Source organism: Thermoascus crustaceus, assembly GCF_041956765.1.
Source record: "Thermoascus crustaceus strain CBS 181.67 unplaced genomic scaffold VTN00scaffold_6, whole genome shotgun sequence".
NCBI classification, from domain to species: domain Eukaryota; kingdom Fungi; phylum Ascomycota; class Eurotiomycetes; order Eurotiales; family Thermoascaceae; genus Thermoascus; species Thermoascus crustaceus.
Window position 1 is genome coordinate 576,427 of NW_027192532.1, and position 19,197 is coordinate 595,623.

A 19,197-nucleotide genomic window follows, 5' to 3' on the forward strand; every position below is an offset into this window, starting at 1 on the left:
TCCTTAATAGCCATTGAATGTATTGTGGCTAATGGCACTGTTATTCCTCCATACTTCATCTTCAAGGGTGAATATCATCTAGAACACTGATATCAGCAAGTTCTGGATTCAGCAGAGGATTATTGAATTGCTACAGCTTCCAAAGGATATATAACAGATAAGATTGCACTGGATTGGCTCAGGCACTTCCATCAGCATACAGAAAAGTGGGTTTCTAAGACTGATGCAAGACTATTGCTTATGGATAGCCATGGCTCCCATCTTATATATAATTTTCTTGATTATTGTGAAAAAAACAATATTATCCCTTTCTGCTTTGTACCATATACAACCCATCTTGTCCAGCCACTTGATGGTCAGCCCTTTTAGGCCTATAAGCACTATTTTTGCAAGAAAAACAATAAGAATATACAGTGGGGGGTCTCAACAATAGATAAGGGTGACTTTCTTTATGATATCCCTTAATTTGCCAGGATACATTTAAACAATATATAATCTGAAGTGCCTTTTCTGATTAGGGGATATATCCCTGGAATCCTTTAAAAGTACTTGACATTCTAGCCAATGCAAGATCTCTATCTCCAGTTCTAACTATACAGGATAAAACACCATCAATTCAATCTATCTTAACTAATTCTTCTTCTCAGACAGTTTGTATGCTGCAACAGAGTATTTAAAAGCTGGATAAGTTTGTTAATAAAATTCCTAGCCTGGACCAGGACTTTATATGCTATCTTGACTAAGTCTTTCAAAGTTCTATATAAACTGCTAAATTAACAGCCCAACTTCAAAATGATATATCTTAACATCTAGAGTGTGCATACACTCCAAACTCTCAGAGATCTTGCAGAAGAATCCCTACTATAGGGCCATTAACAGTTAAGAATATAAATTGTCAGATTACTGAATGTGCTGAGGTTGAACAAAAGAAGATTATTTCCTGTGTCTGAAAATGCCAATCTTTGAAGCCAATTCCCACCACTACACAACAATTGGATACTGTTGAAAATACTCAGAAAGATAGCCAGGATCCAGAAGATATTAATGTGCTATTTAATGTATTTAGATACTAGTCTAGATGTTGAGAAAATTGATGAAATATTCAAAATTGGATGTTGTGGTGAAACACACCAACATGGGATGATGTTGGGGCAGGAGCATGGCTATAGAATAGCTAAATTAAATAAATATATATAGATAAGTTAAGAGGCTAAAAACTATTTAAAATTTTATTAAAAAACTGATTAAAAAGGCTTAAAATTTTTAATAATAATAAATAGACTAATATAGAAGAATAGCAGACTTTAAAGTAGAAAATTTAGTATAAATATTAATAAAGAATTAAAAAATAGATTAACTAAATTAAAAGCTTAATTTCTAAATAGCAGAGCTATACTATATTATTAAAAAATAGTAATATTTATTAGCTTAATCTTTCTAATTCTATTTATATATATTTAATATTCTTTTTAGATAAGTTATAGAAGGCCACTATAAACTTTCTTTTTAAATTAGATTAAGAACTCTTCTTTCTCTATTAAAATTAACAGAGAGCAGAAATAGAAGATATAAAAAATTCTAGCAGTATATCTTTACTAAAAGAAGCTTTAATATAAAATTAAATAGATAGACTATAATAATAATTTAACTTGGTATTTAGTAGAGAACTTTAAAAATTCTTTTATTAACTATATAGCTTCCATAATTAATATTTAAATCTGCTAAGCTTAGTATAATATTTAATAAGTAGCTAAAATCCTAAAATAATAGAGAAGAACTAAATAATTATTTAAATAATAATAAGCTAGTATAATTAACTCTATATATCTGTAGACAGGTGTTTTACTAAAAAGAGAGATAATATAATATAATGTAATGGATATCTAAACAGTAAAATAAATAATATTAAGTATTTATTTATTTTTAAAATACTGTTAGTTCTATTTATTTATATGTATTATATTATATAAAGCTTTGTAAATTCTTTCTTTTTCTTTTTCTTTTATACTTTTAATTCTGTATAACAAGCTACTATAGTTTTAGCTAATAATACTATAACTAAGCACTATTACATGCTTTTAGATATATTAAGTCTGTTTAAGCAGTTTAGTATTATCTTTATAGTTCTTTATTTCTTCTCTATTCTTAGCTAATTTTTAACTATTTTAAGAGTAAAAAGGTTAGAGTAACAGTTATAAAATATCTATAGTAGATAGAAAAAGCTCTTAAAGTTATCTACAGAGTACTATATAGAACTATTATTATAACTAATCTATTTAGTCTGGTATTGAAGAATTCTGCAGTATAGCTAATCTTTTATTTCTTTTTATTATTAACTTCTATTAATAGTAAGAGGTCAGCAATCTACTCTAATAGAGTTTATTATAGTTTTTTACAGCTAGTCTGATAAGAATACAGAATGTATACAGACTAACTTAAATAGATTAAACTTATAATATTGTCTATCTTTTTAATAATGCAGAATGAGCCTGCTATTTAGTAGTTAAGCTTCTTAATTAATATATTTTTTAATTCTTAGTAGAAATCTATACTGTATTACTAGTATTAAAGTTAATAACTCTTTTATACTTGTTTATCTGCTATTTTTAAGCTATTTAAGCTTTCTCTATTAGTCTTCTAGCAAAAGCTTAAATCTCTATCTATTAATCTATTTATAAATATTTTAATAGTTTAATTGCTCTATAGCTGTCTGATCTAAGAGCTGAAGTTTTTTCTAATTAAATAATATGTGAGGAATAATTCTATAGTTAACAAGAAAGAAAGAAATACTAATAGACTTATAAAACAGAGCTGCAGCAGCAAAGTCTATAATTACAAGCTATTTAGACTAGTTATCTTAATACTAATTAATAAACAAGCAGAGCCACTAAGCTATATATTAATTAATAATCTCAGTCTGCTTATCTGTTTAGAAGTAGCAGGCAGAGAAGTGCTTTAATTTAATTTCTAGAATTCTGCAGAGTTTATCTTAAAAGTTAGAGATTATAGAGTCTGAAGATTCTGTCTATTAGTATTTAGTATTAATAAATAATCTAGCTATATTTTAGATAGTAGTAGTTTTATAATAGAGTATATCTAACTACTACAAATACTATATTATATCTATGCTTATTCTTTGAAAAAGAATTGAAAATTTATAGAAATATGCTGCTAGAAACAGCTAGAGATTAGCAGAGACTGTAGTAGACTTAAAGGCAGGTCTTAAAAACTATAATTTTCAGCATATTTAGCAGTTAGTAATATAGTAATTAATATTATTTATTATATTTAGCTAGTAGTACTGTTTGCTTAGCAGCTTCTATATTTTATTTTATTTTAAATAAGTAGTGAAAGCCTGTTTATAAACTTTATTTAAGAGCTATATTTAGAGATCTTCTTTATCTAATACTATTAAATAATTTATTCTATATAGTAGTAGTTCTTTCTCTATAATTTAAAGCCTTTTCTCTTCTATAGCTTTTTTTCAGAGATCAGTTAATAATTTACTAGTATAGTTGGCTTACAGTAGATAGTCTATAAGATATAGTTTAGCTTAAATTAATCTCTATTTAAAAGGTATTTAGCTTTTATATAATTTAAAAGTTAAGCTATTTAATTTTTAGAAGTTGCTAAGTTCAGTACTGCTTCTTCAGATTATTTTATATAATAACTATAGCTAGTTATTTTAATAAAATATCTATTAAGAGATTCTGTTTTCCAGGCCTGTAGCAGATTATAAAGTGGAATTAGATTAAATATTTAGTTTAGTTTGCTTATTAGAATATTAAAATCTTAATTATTATAATGTATTTAAAAACTTAATAGTTAGTTAGAACATTAAAAAATCTTCTATCTGCAAGTTTTTCAGCTCTAAATATTATTTCTTTAAAGCTTAGATAATTGCTAATAGTTTTTTATTGTAAATAGAGTAGTTACACTGCAGATACTATAGTCTTTAAAAAATAAGCTACTAGATACTACTGCTAATTGCTATAATACTCTAGTAACTATTTTATTAGAGATATTAGTCTCTAGGCAGATTAAATAATAAAAACTGTAGTAAGCTAGAATAAATACTAAAGTTAGTTTTTTTTTAGTTTCTGAGAGACTTCTAAGTATTAGCTACTAAATTTAAAAGAGATATTCTTATAGATTAAGCTAAATAATAAATAAGTAATATAATTATAGTTTTTAATAAAGTACTAGTAGAAATTGCAGAATTTAAAAAAATTAAACTTTTTCAATATATTTTTAGTGTTCTAATTTATTCTAAAAATAGATAAGAATATTATTAATAAATACTGTTATAAACTAATTCAGATAATTTAAAAAGATATTATTAATATAGTACTAACATAATCAGACATTAAGTAGGCCAGGATACTAAGTGAGCCACTAACTAATATCTGTTATATTAAATATCTAGTTATCTTACTACAATGCTCTCTAAATTGAAGCTATATACACATAAAATAATTATCTATCTGTTTAAGCGGCTAACTAGTATAATCTTGAATATTGCAGTTACTGCACAGCAGTAGTGTATATTTTCTAGACTGCTTATTATCTGTCTCTATTCTCTCTAACTGTATTTAAGCAGCTTGCTAAGTAAGCTGCTAACCTTTTTTAGTTAAAATACTCTTTATAGTAATAAACTTAGTTATCTCTTACTTATATCTTTAATATTAATTTACTATATATAGCTACTTAATTTTATGCTTTAAAAGCATTATATTATTTATTACAATTTAGCAGCTCTTAACTACTTAATCAACTACTTTACTGATTGGGCTAGAAGAACTGTATATATACTGTTATCAGAGATGCTTAATAAGCTTTACCTGCTTCTCCAGCTCTCTAGCATTCTTTAATATCTTAGTAGTTCAGCTAGATAATTAATTACTATAAGATATATCTAGCAGAGTAGGTGCTTTCAACTATATATAAAGCTAGTCAAGCATCTACTCTAGTTTATATATAGAACTAGGCCTTCTGCAGTAAATTCACTGCATATATTAAATGCTGTTAGAGTATATAAATATACTTGCTGGTAGATTGCAATAAAATCCTTTTTATTAATATAATTAATGCTATACTGTATATAGTCTGTGTTTTTTGTCTATATATATAATGGCCTAAAGCAGGCAATATTAAGTAGCTATAATTAAATGTGATAAAAGATAGAGAAATAATTATGTTTGAAATAATTATATTTTTAATGCAGAATTAATTAAATTCAGCAGATATATAGCTACTATAGCTATTAAGAATTAGTAGATAATATCTCTCTACTGTATAGACTAATATATTTATTAAAAATATTCTTCAGCTAATGTATCTCAAGCTTATTAGTAGCTTAGCTATTTTTACTAGTCTTAATTATTCAGCTCTTTAGTAGTTCTGAATATTAATTAGATTGATAATTCTAGACTATAAAGATAATTATTAGAGACAGAGCTTAGCCAGCTAAGTTAACTTCTTTAATCACAGTTATCTATTTTTAATTCTCTGCTTGAATTGCTCTAGGCTGGCCTTTTATCTTAAAGTTAGTAATTACAGCTGCTATTTCTATTAAAAAGCTAGTCTTTTTAAAGTTATAAATATTCTAATTAGTAATACTAAATTGCTGTATAATCTTAAAAATATGCTGACTACTTTCTAATAATCTTTAAATTCTTATATAAAGTCTGTTGATAATTATATCTGTATCTGTATTTTGATTTAAGCTTATAGTGGCAGTTAACAAATTATTATATTTATTTCTTGCTAAGAGAGCTTGAGAATTGAGAATTTTAATTAGCTTAATAGTAGAAGACTAGCCATATTTTATATAGTGCTAATTCTTAATAGTAGACTATAAGTCTATAGATAAGATCTATTTTATAAGTGTAGATTCTTCAGTTGTAGTAAGCTTTCAACTATTTAGCTCTATATTAATATATACAGAATATCTATATACACAGTAGATTAATATAGATTGCTTTATATTATATATTTTTGCAGCTGCTTAAATACTTTTTATTTAACCTGATTGAATTACTTTAATGGCAAGAAAAATACAGCTCTCTTGCTGAACTGCTAAATCTGCTTATTTTGCTTGTTTTAGTGGCATATTTGTAGTTGAAGTTGATAGATATGTTATATTGATTAGTTATGTGGCCTGCTCAGTGTTCTGGCCCACTCAGTGTCTAATTACATTAAAAGTTTGCAGATTTATTAATTGGTTTAAAAAAATTATAGATTCTATAGTTTATTAAATGTCTTTTTAAAAAATATCTTTATAGTTTATATTAAGCTAATAGATTTAAAATAATTAAATTCTCTTTATTATTATTACTGCTTATAGAGTTTATCTTTTCTTTAATAATTTAATTAATTTTATAGAGGCTTATAAGAAAAATCTTACTTTTATACTGTTAAATATTTTAGTAGAAACTTACAGCTTTAATTAAAGCTATATTAATTATAAAAAGTATTTTTAGAGATTTTTTTTAAATTTCTAAAATTCTAAATGTTTAATAATAGATTCCCTTTCTTATAATATTTAATTTATTTTAGCTAAGTTAGAACATCTATTTATATTGCAGATTTAGAGCAGCTTATAAAGAATTAATACTACAACTTTAGCTGTAGAGTAAGAGCTTCTTTAATTCTCTATTTTCATAAGCTAGTCTCTGCAGTCTGCATTCTTTTAATAGACTAGATTAAAGTTAGATTACTTTAATATTCTGTAAGAGATAATCTTAATACAAGATATATTTATTTAATCTAGTTCTAACTACTAATTAGATTAGATTCAGTATCAGTTTCTAATATTCAGCTATATATTATATCACACTATTTCCAGCTCAGAATTATGTTATAATGCTTTAAATTAACAATAAGTATAGAGATATCTATTATAACAGCACTTAGATATAGTATTATTAGCTAAAACTATAGTAGCTTGTTATATAAAATTAAAAGTATAAGAGAAAAAGAAAGAAAAGAATTTACAGAACTTTATATTATACAAGATATATAAATGAAACTAGCAGTATTCTAAAAATAAAAAAAATACTTAATATTATCTATTTTACTGTTCAGATAATCTATTACATTATTATATTATCTCTCTTTTTAGTAAAACATCTGCCTAAAGATGTATAGAGTTAATTATATTAGCTTATTATTATTTAAATAATTATTTAGTTCTTTTCTATTATTTCAGCATTTTAGCTACTTTAGATATTATAGTAGGCTTAGCAGGTCTAAATATTAATTATAGAAGCTATATAGTAGAAAAATTCTTTAAAATTCTCCACTAAATACAAAGTTAAATTATTATTATAGTCTACTTATTTAATCTTATATTAAAGTTTTTCTCTATAAAGATATATTATTAGAATCTTCTTTATTTTCTATTTCTGCTTTATATTAATCTTAATAAAAGAAGAGAGATTCTTAATCTAGTCTGAAAAAGAGTTTATAGCAGTCTTTTATAACTTATTTAAAAAATATTAAGTATATATAAAATTAAAGAGATTAAGCTAATAAGTATTATTAATTTTTTAATAATATAGTATAGTTCTGCTATTTAAAAGTTAAGCTTCTAATTTAATTAATCTATTTTCTAATTTTTTATTAATATCTATATTAAATCTTTTATTTTAAAGTTTACTATTCTTCTATACTAATCTGCCTATTACTATTAAAAATTTTAAGTTTTTTAATTAGTATTCTAATAATTTTAAATAGTTTTTAGCCTCTTAACTTATCTATATATATTTATTTAATTTAGCTATTTTATAGCAGATTAATCTACTGACTAAAAATACTACTAGTTAAAAAAGTATAAAAAATAATATTAAAATTTAATAAGAAAAGTGAAATCTTTATTAATTTATAAGGCAAAACTGCTGCTATAAAATCTAAAATTAAAAGCTATTTAGATTAATTATTCTAATAATAGTTAATAAAAAGATAGAGATACTGTATAATATATTAATTAATAATTTTAGTTTATCTATTAGTCTATAAATAAAAGTCTAAAATAAATTAAAAACTATAGTTTAAAATAATAGTATTAAAAATTTTATAATAGTATAGTATAGTATAAATATAGATCTTTTTCTAGATAATTTATTACTATAAAGGCAGTATTATAACTATATTTATTCTTAGAAAAACTTTTAAAGTCTATTAATATATATTTTAGAGCTGCTTAAAAATAGATAGTAACTGTAGTAATTCTAAAAACTTATTATATATAGATTCTAAATTCTTTAATATATATATATATATAGTTGGCTATATACTAGTTAATATTCTAAGTTATATTTAGCTAGTAACATCTCTCTATAAGTAACTTTCTTATCTTATTTCTTTCTGAATAAGCAGTGAAAGCCTGGCAGTATATTTCATTCAGAAGCTCTAAAGATTTTCTTCAGACATAACTAGTTAATTCTAAATATATAGTAGTAGACCTTCTTTTAAAGACTAGAAAGTCTAGCTTTTAGTAGCTACAGTATAAAAGTTTGCTAGAGATTTATAAATTTAATTAGTTTATAGTAAGTAGTCTGCTAAATACAGTTCTCTCTATATTAGTATTAATTCTATTTAAAAAACTTATCTTTTATATAATCTAAAGATCTAGCTATTTAGTCTTTAAAAGCTGCTAGATCTAATACTTTTTCTTTAAACTATTCTAAGCCTCTACTATTACTAACTATCTAAATAGAATGTTAGCTAACAGATTCTGCTAAATTAGTACTAAATAAGAAAGTAGAATTAGATTAAATACTCTGCCTATTTAACTTATTAAAGGATTAATATTTTTATTATTATAAAGTACTTTAAAGCCTAATAATTAGTTAAAATATTAAAAAGATCTTTATTTTACACTCTCTAGTTGTAGTTATTACTTTTTAAAGTTTAAATAATAGCTAGAAGCTCTTTATTATAAATTATATAATTATATTTTATAAATATTACTATTTTTAAAAAGTAAGCTATAAAGTACTATTATTAATATCTATTAATATTTAACTATTCTATAACTACTCTATTAAAGATATCTATCTCTAGCTTTATAGACTAATAAAAGGTGTAATAAATTAGTATTAGAGTAAATATAAGTTGTCTTTTAAACTTTTTAAATGCTTATAGATATTAAAAGTTAAAGTTAAAAAGTATATTCTTTTATATACCATTAAATAAGAGTCTAATAATATAGCTATGGTTTTAAATAAATTACTAGAAAAAGGTACAGAAGTCTAAAAAAACTATTCTCTTAACTATAATTAGAGGCTTTTAGTCTCTAATACTAATACTTTTTTAGAATTAATCTCTATTCTGTTAGTGCCTACAATAAAGCCAAGATACTTTATCTAGATAGTATAGAACTTGTATTTCTTAATATTAATCTGCAATTCTGCTTCTTTTAGTTAGTTCAGAATCTTAATAATATGCTTTTAATGCTTCAGTTTGTTCTCTAAGTAGACTAGTATATTATTAATAAACACTATTATAAACTAATTTAAATAGTTTAAAAAGATATTATTAATATAGTGCTAAAAATTGCAGACCTATTAGTTAGTCTAAAAAACATTATATTTATAGATTAAGCTTATATAAAGTTTAAAAGTTGTTAAATCTTCTAAGCTTAAATCTATTTATATCTTATAAAATGCTTGCTGAATATTCAGCTTTATAAAGATCTTTACCTAACTTAAGCATTTTAAAATCTTATTAATTAATAGCAGAGAGTATTAATTCTTCTTAATAATAATATTCAGCTTTTAGTAATTTATACAGAGGTGTAGATGTTTATTAATTTTTCTAACAAATAGTATAAATAATATAAAAGATACTTCACTAGAGACTATAAAGCTTTTAATTCAGATTCTTTATTAAGTACTTAATCACTTTTAATTATTCTGCAGACTACTTATAACGTAATCCACAAGCGAGCCAATCACCCAAGTGAGCTGATCACCCCAACGCGTCCGCGTCAACTGTACAGAGATTGAAAGTATTCAACCACCACCATGCCACCCAAATCACATAAAACTGAAAGAAAATCTATCAAGCAAGAGGGGTGAATACTATTGGCAGTTTCTGCTTTAAAAAAGCAAGAAATTCAGTCTGTTCATCAAGCAGCACATCTTTATGATGTTCCTTATACAACTCTACATAACCAACTTCATGGCAGTATCAACCAGACTGAGCAGTGCGCCAATGGGCATAAATTAACCATTACTGAAGAGGATACACTTGTACAGTGGATATTATCCATAGATAAATATGGAGCAGCTCCCTGACTGGTGGCTGTACAAGATATGGCTAATATTCTTCTCTCTGAGCGCAGTCTGACAACCTCTCCAATTCAGGTTGGAAAGAATTGGGTTCACAACTTCATCAACCATCATGATGAGCTGAAAACCAGATTCTTGCAAAGATACAATTATCAGCACACCAAATGTGAGGATCCAAAGGTCATCTGTGAATGATTTGATCTTGTACAACATACAATTATGGAGTATGGGATCTTATAAGAAGATATCTACAATTTTGATGAGATAGGCTTTGCTATGAGCCTAATTGCTACTGCTAAAGTAGTCACTAGAGCTGATATGTATGGCTGTCCATCTCTTCTACAGCCTGGTAACTGTGAATGGGTGACAATGATCAAATCCATCAATGCTATGGGATGGGCATTACCATCCTGCATCATATTCAAAGCGAAGACTCATCAACAGTTCTGGTATAAGGAACCAAGCTTACCACATGATTGGATGATCAAGATAAGTCCTAATGGATGGACCACTGATGAGATTGGAATCTTATGGCTTCAAAAACTGTTTATTCCATCCACAACTGCCTGTACAAAGGGGAGATATCAGATGCTGGTTCTTGATGGTCATGGAAGCTATTTGACTCCTCAGTTTGATAAAATCTGCACTGAGAACAACATCATCCCAATCTATATGTCACCATATTCATCACATCTTCTACAACCTCTTGATGTCAGTTGTTTTGCTGTTTTGAAGTGAGCATATGGCTGTATGGTGGAGGATAAGATGCAGCTTGGCATCAACCACATTGACAAGCTTGACTTCCTTGCAGCATATCCACATGCTCATGCAGAAACCTACAAATCAGAGAATCTCATCAATGGCTTCACAGCAACTGGATTAGTGCCATTCAATCCAGATTGAGTGCTTGTACAACTTAATGTACGGCTTAAGACTCCTACACCACCTGGAAGCTGATCCAGCAACCCCCAGGCATCCTGGGTGCCAGGGACGCCACATAATATTGTTGAATTAGAGCGTCAAGCAACAGCAATCAAGGGCTTTCTAAAGCAGCATACATGGAGTCCCCTAAGCCCAACAAATGCAGCTTTAAACCAGCTTATTAAAGGCTGTCAATTGGCAATGAATAGTGCAGTCATCCTTGCAAAGGAAAACTGGGAATTACATGCTGCAAATGAGAGACAAAAGCAAAAGTGCAGAAGGTCTAACAAGCAGATATCTCATACAGGAGGGCTTTCTGTACAGGAAGCTTGGGACCTTATAGAATCTAGAAATCAGGTCCCTGAAGCTCCAGTTGCCTCTGGTGTAGAAACTGCTGCTCCAGCCTCTCCACCATGTACACATGCCCCCCCAAGATGCAGTGACTGTCATATTATAGGGCATAGAAGGCTTCAATATCCTAATTACAATATTTCCTAATTTCTTTTGTATATAATTGCAGTTTTGGTTGAATAAAATGGCCTCAAATTTTGAAAAGTAGGCGCGGACATGTTGGGGTGATCAGCTCACTTGGGTGATTGGCTCACTTGTGGATTACGTTATAAAGAACTATATTTTAGAGTATTTTTACTAGTTAGCTTAATTTTATAATTGTATAGTTAGTAAAATAACAGCTTAACGTAATTCACAAGCAAGTAAGACACCTAACTAAGTGAGACACCCTCTCAACCTCTGAAATCTTGCAACCATTGAATCACCATCAGACCCAGTTTTCCATCCAATATGGCATCAAAATAAGCAGATTCAACTGTTAAATTAGAAGATTACATATCTCTTGCAGTCAAACCATATAAAAATAGCTATTTCAAAAGTATACAAGCAGCAGCAGTGGCATATAATATTCCATATTCCACTCTTTCCTATTAAATTAACAGTTAAAAAGTATGGAGTGATATACCAGCAAACTGCCAGAAGCTTAGCAATCTTGAAGAGACTTTATTAAAGAAGTAGATTCTAGATATAGATAATCATAGCCTACTCTTAACTTAAGATATTGTACACAAGATGGCAGATTTACTACTATCTTAGTGGAAATCAGGTCTATCTACTGGCATTGGAAAGAACTGGGTCAGCAACTTTATTAAATGGCATAATAATCTTATATCAAAATATACATACAAATATGATTATTGGTATATAAAATATAAGAATTTAGAGATTATCAGCTAGTGATTTAACCTTATTCAGAATACTATAATAAAATATAGTATTCTTAAATAGAATATCTATAACTTTAATAAAATTAACTTTTAAATAGATATAGCCTATACAGCAAAGATTATCACTGCATCTTGTTATTATATAAGCTGCATATAAGCTATACAGCTAGAGAATTGTGAATAGGTAACTACTATTAAATATATTAATACTTCTAGATAGACTCTACTATCTATAATTATCTTTGCTGGCAAGGTTCATCAATTCTAATAGTATTAAAATATACTTTATAATTGGCTAATTAGTCTAAGTGATAATAGATAGACTAATAATAAGCTTAGACTATTATAGCTAGAAAAGATCTTTTAAAAATATACTACAATATATATACTGAAGAGATATTAGCTTCTAATTTTTAATAGCTATGCTAGCTATAAATCTGCAGAGTTTAATTTTTTCTGTAAGAATTATTAAATTATCCCTCTTTATATGCCTTCTTATTTATCTAATAAACTGTAACCTCTTAATATTGGCTGCTTTGCACCTCTAAAAAAGGCATATAGTGTAGAGATAATAAGAAGTATTTAAAATAGTATTTATTATATTAATAAGAATAACTTTCTTAATCATTATAAATAATTATAAAAGATCTTATTATTCAAGAATATCTACAGTAGATTTAAAGCTTCTAATTTAGTTTCTTTAAATTGTTAAAGAGTGTTAAATAAGTTTACTATTAAAAATATTATCTTCTTAACTATCACTTATAAATCTGCAGATAGTAAATAGACTGTAAAGACTTCTTATACTACTGCTAAAGTATAAAAACAGATAGAGCTTATTAAGCAGCTTATTAATTATAACTTCTAAAGTTCTCTAACTGAGACTATTTATTAGCTAGCAAAAGCAGCTAAATCTACTATATATAAAGTTCTTTTTCTAGATTAGAAGATAAAGAAGCTTTATACAGCAAATAAAAAGTAAAAATAAAAGTGTTCAGCCTCTAGATCATATTACTACTAAAAGTGTTCTAACAGAGTCTGAAGGTTAGCAACTTGCTTAAAAAACTATACAGATAATAGACTTAGTAGAATCAGTTTCTAAAAAGTGTGTGCTATTACAATACAGTAACTGCTATTAAATTAGTTATATTAGAACTAGCTGCCTTAGTAAATCTAGATAATTTAAAAACCTTTATATTAATTTAATTATGTAGTAGTAAGATTTTATAGTTTTTGACCTTAGTTAAAATTATGTTCAGCTGTCTTGCTTAGATGTCTTACTTGTAGATTATATTATTAGAAGTTTTTTAGAAAAAATATTTTTTATAGTCTATATTAAGTTAGCAGATTTAAATTAATTAAATTCTTTTTATTATTATTACTGCTTATAGAGTTTATTTTTTCTTTAATAGTTTAATTAATTTTAGACTTATAAGAAAGATCTTATTTTATACTGCTAGATATTTTAATAGAAACTTACAGCTTTAATTAAAGCTATATTAATTATAGAAAGCATTTTCAGAAAATTTTTAGACTTAAGATTTTAAATTTTTTAATAATTTCTTTTTTTTGCAATACTTAGTTTATTTTAGCTAAGTTAAAATATCTATTTATATTAAAACTGTGTAGAGATTAATACTTTCTAGATTTTAATATTAGAGTTCTTTTTTAAAGTTATCTTATTTTTTATTACTATTAATTTATTTTAGTAGTCTGTGTTCTGCTAGTACTAAAGATCAGATTTTAGTTATTTTAAAATTGTCTGAAGCATAATCTTCTTACAGGCCAGATAAATTCTATCAATTTTTAAGTGCTAGTCAGGCTAAATTAGATATCTATTATAATATATTCAGCTATATATTATGCTGCTTACACGACTTCTATTCTACTATTATCTTATAGTGTTCTAAATTAGCTATAAGTATAGATATATTTATCTATCTGCATCTGTTTACTACTAGATATAATATAATTATATAGATAATCTACTCTTTAATTCAGCTATTATATCTACAGATACAGTAATTAGAATTTAAAAGAATTACAGAGATTTAAAAGTATTTAGCTATATTAATAGTGCAGAGAGTGTTAATAAATATTATTTACTTCTGAGTTAACTAGTGCTTTTAACTTCACACTTAGTCTATTTTTTAATACTTGACTAGACACAGTAAAGTTATCACTACTAAGCAGCTTACTTAAATTCAGTAATAAGAGATTAACTTTATAAATACATTTTAAGAAAGACTTTTTTTTAAAGCTAGACTTTTCTCTAGCTCTATAACTAAGTTTCTTAGTTATTTAACTTCTTTAGTGTTTTTAAGTCTGTAGTCTTCTTTTTCTTAAAATAATTTATAGTATGATGTCTTTTCTTCTTATAATAAAAGTATTTTTCTTTTTAAATAGTTTTAAACACTTTTATCTTCTAATCTTCTGCTAGCAGTAGCTAAGAAGAGATTAATTAGATAGTTTTATTCTTAAAATTTATTTAAATTAGAATAAAAAGTTTAGCTCTTTTATTTATTATATATATTTTTTATTATTAATTTTAATTATATAGGTAGTACAGAAGCAGCTAATAGTATAGTTTTTAAAATTTTTATTTAAATAATATTTTTAAGTAGTTAAGTTCTAACATAATCCACTACTGAGCGGTGCACACTATCAAGCAGTGCAAAGATTCTAGCAGAATGCAATGCTGCAATGCTGCAAATTCTATTAAAAATCTATCCACAAATAAATATAATAATGATGCTATATACTAGGTAGTGTCACGGAGTGGCTTCTAGGGAGCATTCTAGTAGCCAGACCGCTGCACTACTGGCAAAAGACTAGGATACGAAGCCAACGGCTTCATATTGCTCTTGCTTATATAGCTTCTTGCCACGCCGTCACAGGTAGGCCTATTTACTAGAGCATTAAGTTCTAATATAACTAATCAGATGGCAGTTACTGCACTGTAGTAGTACTTGTTTCTTTCACTTCTGCAATTCTCTCTCTAATGCTTGCTCAGCTTCTTGAGCAAGCTGCTGGCCTTAAGTAGCTGTTAAAATGCTTTCTGAAGCAATAAAGGATCTAGAGGCTTCTCTCTTTCACTTTTAATGCTGATTAGCAGCTCTTTCATCTGGTGCTGAAGTATGAGGACTTCATGCATAGTAGATTTGCATGCCTTTGCCAGCTGACTAATTGCTTGATTTGAAGAGCTTTAAGAATAACTAATAAGCTTCTTGATAAGTTGTATCTGCTTTTACACCTCTGCAGTAGAATAAGAAGTCTTTGCAACTTAGAGACTATAAGAAGAAGATAGAGTAATCTTTTTAGACTGAATATTAAGTATATTCAGCATGCACTGTGGATTAAATAATACTAGGCCTATTACTGCAAATCCACTCTATATATTGGCTGCTGAAAGTGTTTTTTGTAAAGACTGATATAGCAATAAGAAGTCTTACTTATTAATATAATTAATATTAAAATATATACTCTTCTAAACCTGCTGTCTATAGGCCTGCTTTAGAGAAGTAAAGCAAGAGATATTATTAAAAGACTGTGAATAATAGAATAAATATACTAGCATATAAAGAGAAATAATTTAATAATTCTTATAGAAGTTAAAATCTGCTATAGTATAACTATTATAGCTATTCAGAATAAGAAGATAATATCTCTCTATTATATATACTGCTATATGCTTTTTAAAGACCTTTTTTAGCTATAACAAGTCTAGCTTATTATTAGTCTATTTATTATTACTTAGACCTATTATCCAGTTATAAGGCAGATCTTAATACTATAGATTAATAGACCTTGCTAGCAAAAATAATTATAGAGTAGAGCCCAGCCTGTAGTATTAACTAATTTAATAGCTATTATTTATTTACAATTTTCAGACTGTATAGTTTATACACAGCTTATAGAATAGTAAGATTTAGTAATAACTTTTACTGTAGATACTATACTTATTTAAAAGTCTATTTTATTATAAGTATAAATATTCTATTTAAGAATACTATATTTTGCTACAGTATTTTGAACAAGATCAAATTAATTCTTAATAATATCTGACATAATTGTATTTTAATAATGTAATCCACAAGCGAGCGGGCCACCCAAGCAAGTGGGCCACCTTCCACATCTTTTTAGTTGCAGATGATATATGAAGGCAATTTACAAGTCATGTATCTATACTTATAGCAAAAAAATCAATTCCTTTTATGACTGGGACACTGTGTCCTTCTATACCCTAAAATATGACAGTCACTACAATATGGTGGCATCTATATAGAGTATTGTTCTGCTGAAGGTACTATTTCCATAGGTATAGTAGATAAAGCTTCAGCAGCCTAATTCCTGCTTTATATAAGATTCCAGCCTTCCTGGATAGAAAGTCCTTCTGTAGAGGCTATCTGCTTCATAGATCACTTCCTCTTCTGGATTTTCTTCTTATGCACAGCTTGTAGTTCCTGATTCTCTTAAGCTAGAAGAATAGCACTATTCATAGCCATCTCACAACCCTTTATAAGCTGATCTAAAGCAGCTTTAGTAGGGGTAGTGGGACTATGCCCATGCTCACTAAGCAGCTTCTTGATTGTGCCTGCCTGCTTCTCTAATTGCTTGAGATTATGAGGTGTCCTTGGTGCTGAATTGGTTGACTGACTGCCTGGTGGTGTAGGAGTCTTGAGTTGGATAGTAAACTGTCTAAGCACCTTATCTGGATTGAATGGAATTAAGCCAGTAGCTCAGAATCCACTCTTGATATTATCTGGAGTAAATGCCTTTGCATAAGCTTTGGGATATGCTCCAAGAAAATCAAGTTTATCAATATGATTGAAACCCTTCTGTATCTGGTCCTGGACTAATTGTCTGTAAGCACCTTTCAGGGGCAAAAAACAGCCAACATTAAGAGGTTGTAAGTAATTTGATAAATAAGCAGGCATGCAGATAGGAATAATATTATTCTCACTGCAAATATTGTTGAATTCAGGGGTTAGATGGCTGCCATGGCCATCAAGAACCAAGAGATGATATCTGCCTGTCATCTGACCAGTAGTCTCAGGAATAAAGACTTTTTGTAGCCAACATATGCCAATTTGATCTGTTGTCCATCCATTTGGACTAACTTCAATTCTCCAGTTGCTTGGTAACTTGTCATCTTGATACCAGCCCTCAATATGGACTGTTCCCTTGAAGATAATGCATGGTGGTAAAGCCCATCCTTGAGAGTTGATACACTTAATAGATGTGACCCATTCACAATTCCCAGGCTGCATAACTTGATATCTGCCATGTATTTCAGCTCTAGTTACTACCTTAGCAGTAGCAATTAGACCTATTGCATACCCAGTCTTATCAAAGTTGTAGATATCTTTGTACACAATCCCATATTGCATAATTGTGATTTATATATGATTAAACCACTCCTGGATAATCTTTGGGTTCTTGCACTTAGCATGCTAATAGTTATACTGTTGGGAATAAGTTGTTCTCAGCTTATCACAGTGTTTAATAAAGTTATACACCCAATTCTTGCTGATAGGTTGCATATCAGTAAACCCACACTGTGACAACAAAATATTGGCCATATCTTAAACATAAGATGGTTGGGAAGCTGCTCCATGCTGATTTATAGATAATATCCACTGTATAAGCAATTCCTCTTCAGCTTTAGTCAATTTATGTGAGTTGGTGCATTATTCAGCTTAAAAACAGTATCCATTTAATTACTGCTGAAGTGTTGTCTGCAGAACATTGTAAATGTGTGAAGCTTTATAAATATTGTAAATTTACTTCTTTTTTAGAGCAGATATTGCAAGTAAGATTCTCCCTTCTTGTTTGACTGAATCTTTTGATTTTTGATATTGGTTTGGAGGCATGGTGGTGGTTTGAATTAGTTGAGTATTGTGACTGCATCTGAAACATATGAGGTGGCCCACTTGCTTGGGTGGCCTGCTCGCTTGTGGATTATGTTACAAGATTGTTATACTGCTTAATAAATTAAATTACCTAATTTGAACTAATTAATACAGTATTATCTTTATAATCAGATAGTAATAGATCTGCTATTCTGCATACAGTAATATAAAATAGTGGTAGACTTTACTTATCTATATATTAAGAATCTACTTTTTAAATGAATATTCTTCTGATTTTGTGAGCTTTTAACTATTTAGCATAATATCTGAACATGCTGTTCTGCTACAAAGCTGATACTGGAGAGTCTGTGAAGGCATATTAAATACTGTTGCTGCTGCTGCTTTACTCTGAAACTGCTTATTCTAATAGGCTCTTATAGCTAATAGAAGACAATCTTCTTGATTAACTGCAGAATCTGATAATTTTAATGGCATATTAGGTGGTTGAATAGGGGAAGATAAATAGAAAGCTCAGAACTTTTATGCTGCTCAGTAGTATGCACTACTTAGTAGTGAATTAATGTAATTAACTACTAAGTGACAAATACCACCAAGCAATAGATTTTTGCTGCACCTACTATAATTTTAAAGCTTTTCAACCACTAATACAATTAAATTAGACTATCTGGTAGTTGAATATATAGCTATTTATTAGAATAATTTCTTATAGTATATCTAATAGTTTCACAGCTACTGTAGTGTTGTGGAGCTCACCATTAAGATATAGATATAGACTTATTAAGCTGCTTATTAAGCTATATATTAAGCTGCTGAATATGATTTTAGCCTTCTTATATAGATAAAAGAGTATTATTATCTAGAATAGTATAT

General features: G+C 27.6%; 1 protein-coding gene across 1 annotated transcript, besides 2 other annotated features; it reads right to left on the reverse strand.

Moving 5' to 3' along the window:
• Positions 1-3: 3 nt before the first annotated feature.
• VTN00DRAFT_8573 (uncharacterized protein) lies at positions 4-1,161 on the reverse strand (the record flags this gene model as incomplete). Its single annotated transcript, XM_069435442.1, has 2 exons — positions 4-78; positions 1,132-1,161. The coding sequence occupies 2 exons, from the start codon at positions 1,159-1,161 to the stop codon at positions 4-6; spliced, it is 105 nt and encodes a 34-aa protein (XP_069285388.1).
• A 9,830-nt stretch (positions 1,162-10,991) lies between these two features.
• Positions 10,992-11,019: a sequence feature (Short protein (VTN00DRAFT_8574, KAL2007136.1) was converted to a misc_feature.).
• A 6,775-nt stretch (positions 11,020-17,794) lies between these two features.
• Positions 17,795-17,844: a sequence feature (Short protein (VTN00DRAFT_8574, KAL2007136.1) was converted to a misc_feature.).
• Between the last annotated feature and the right edge of the window lie 1,353 nt (positions 17,845-19,197).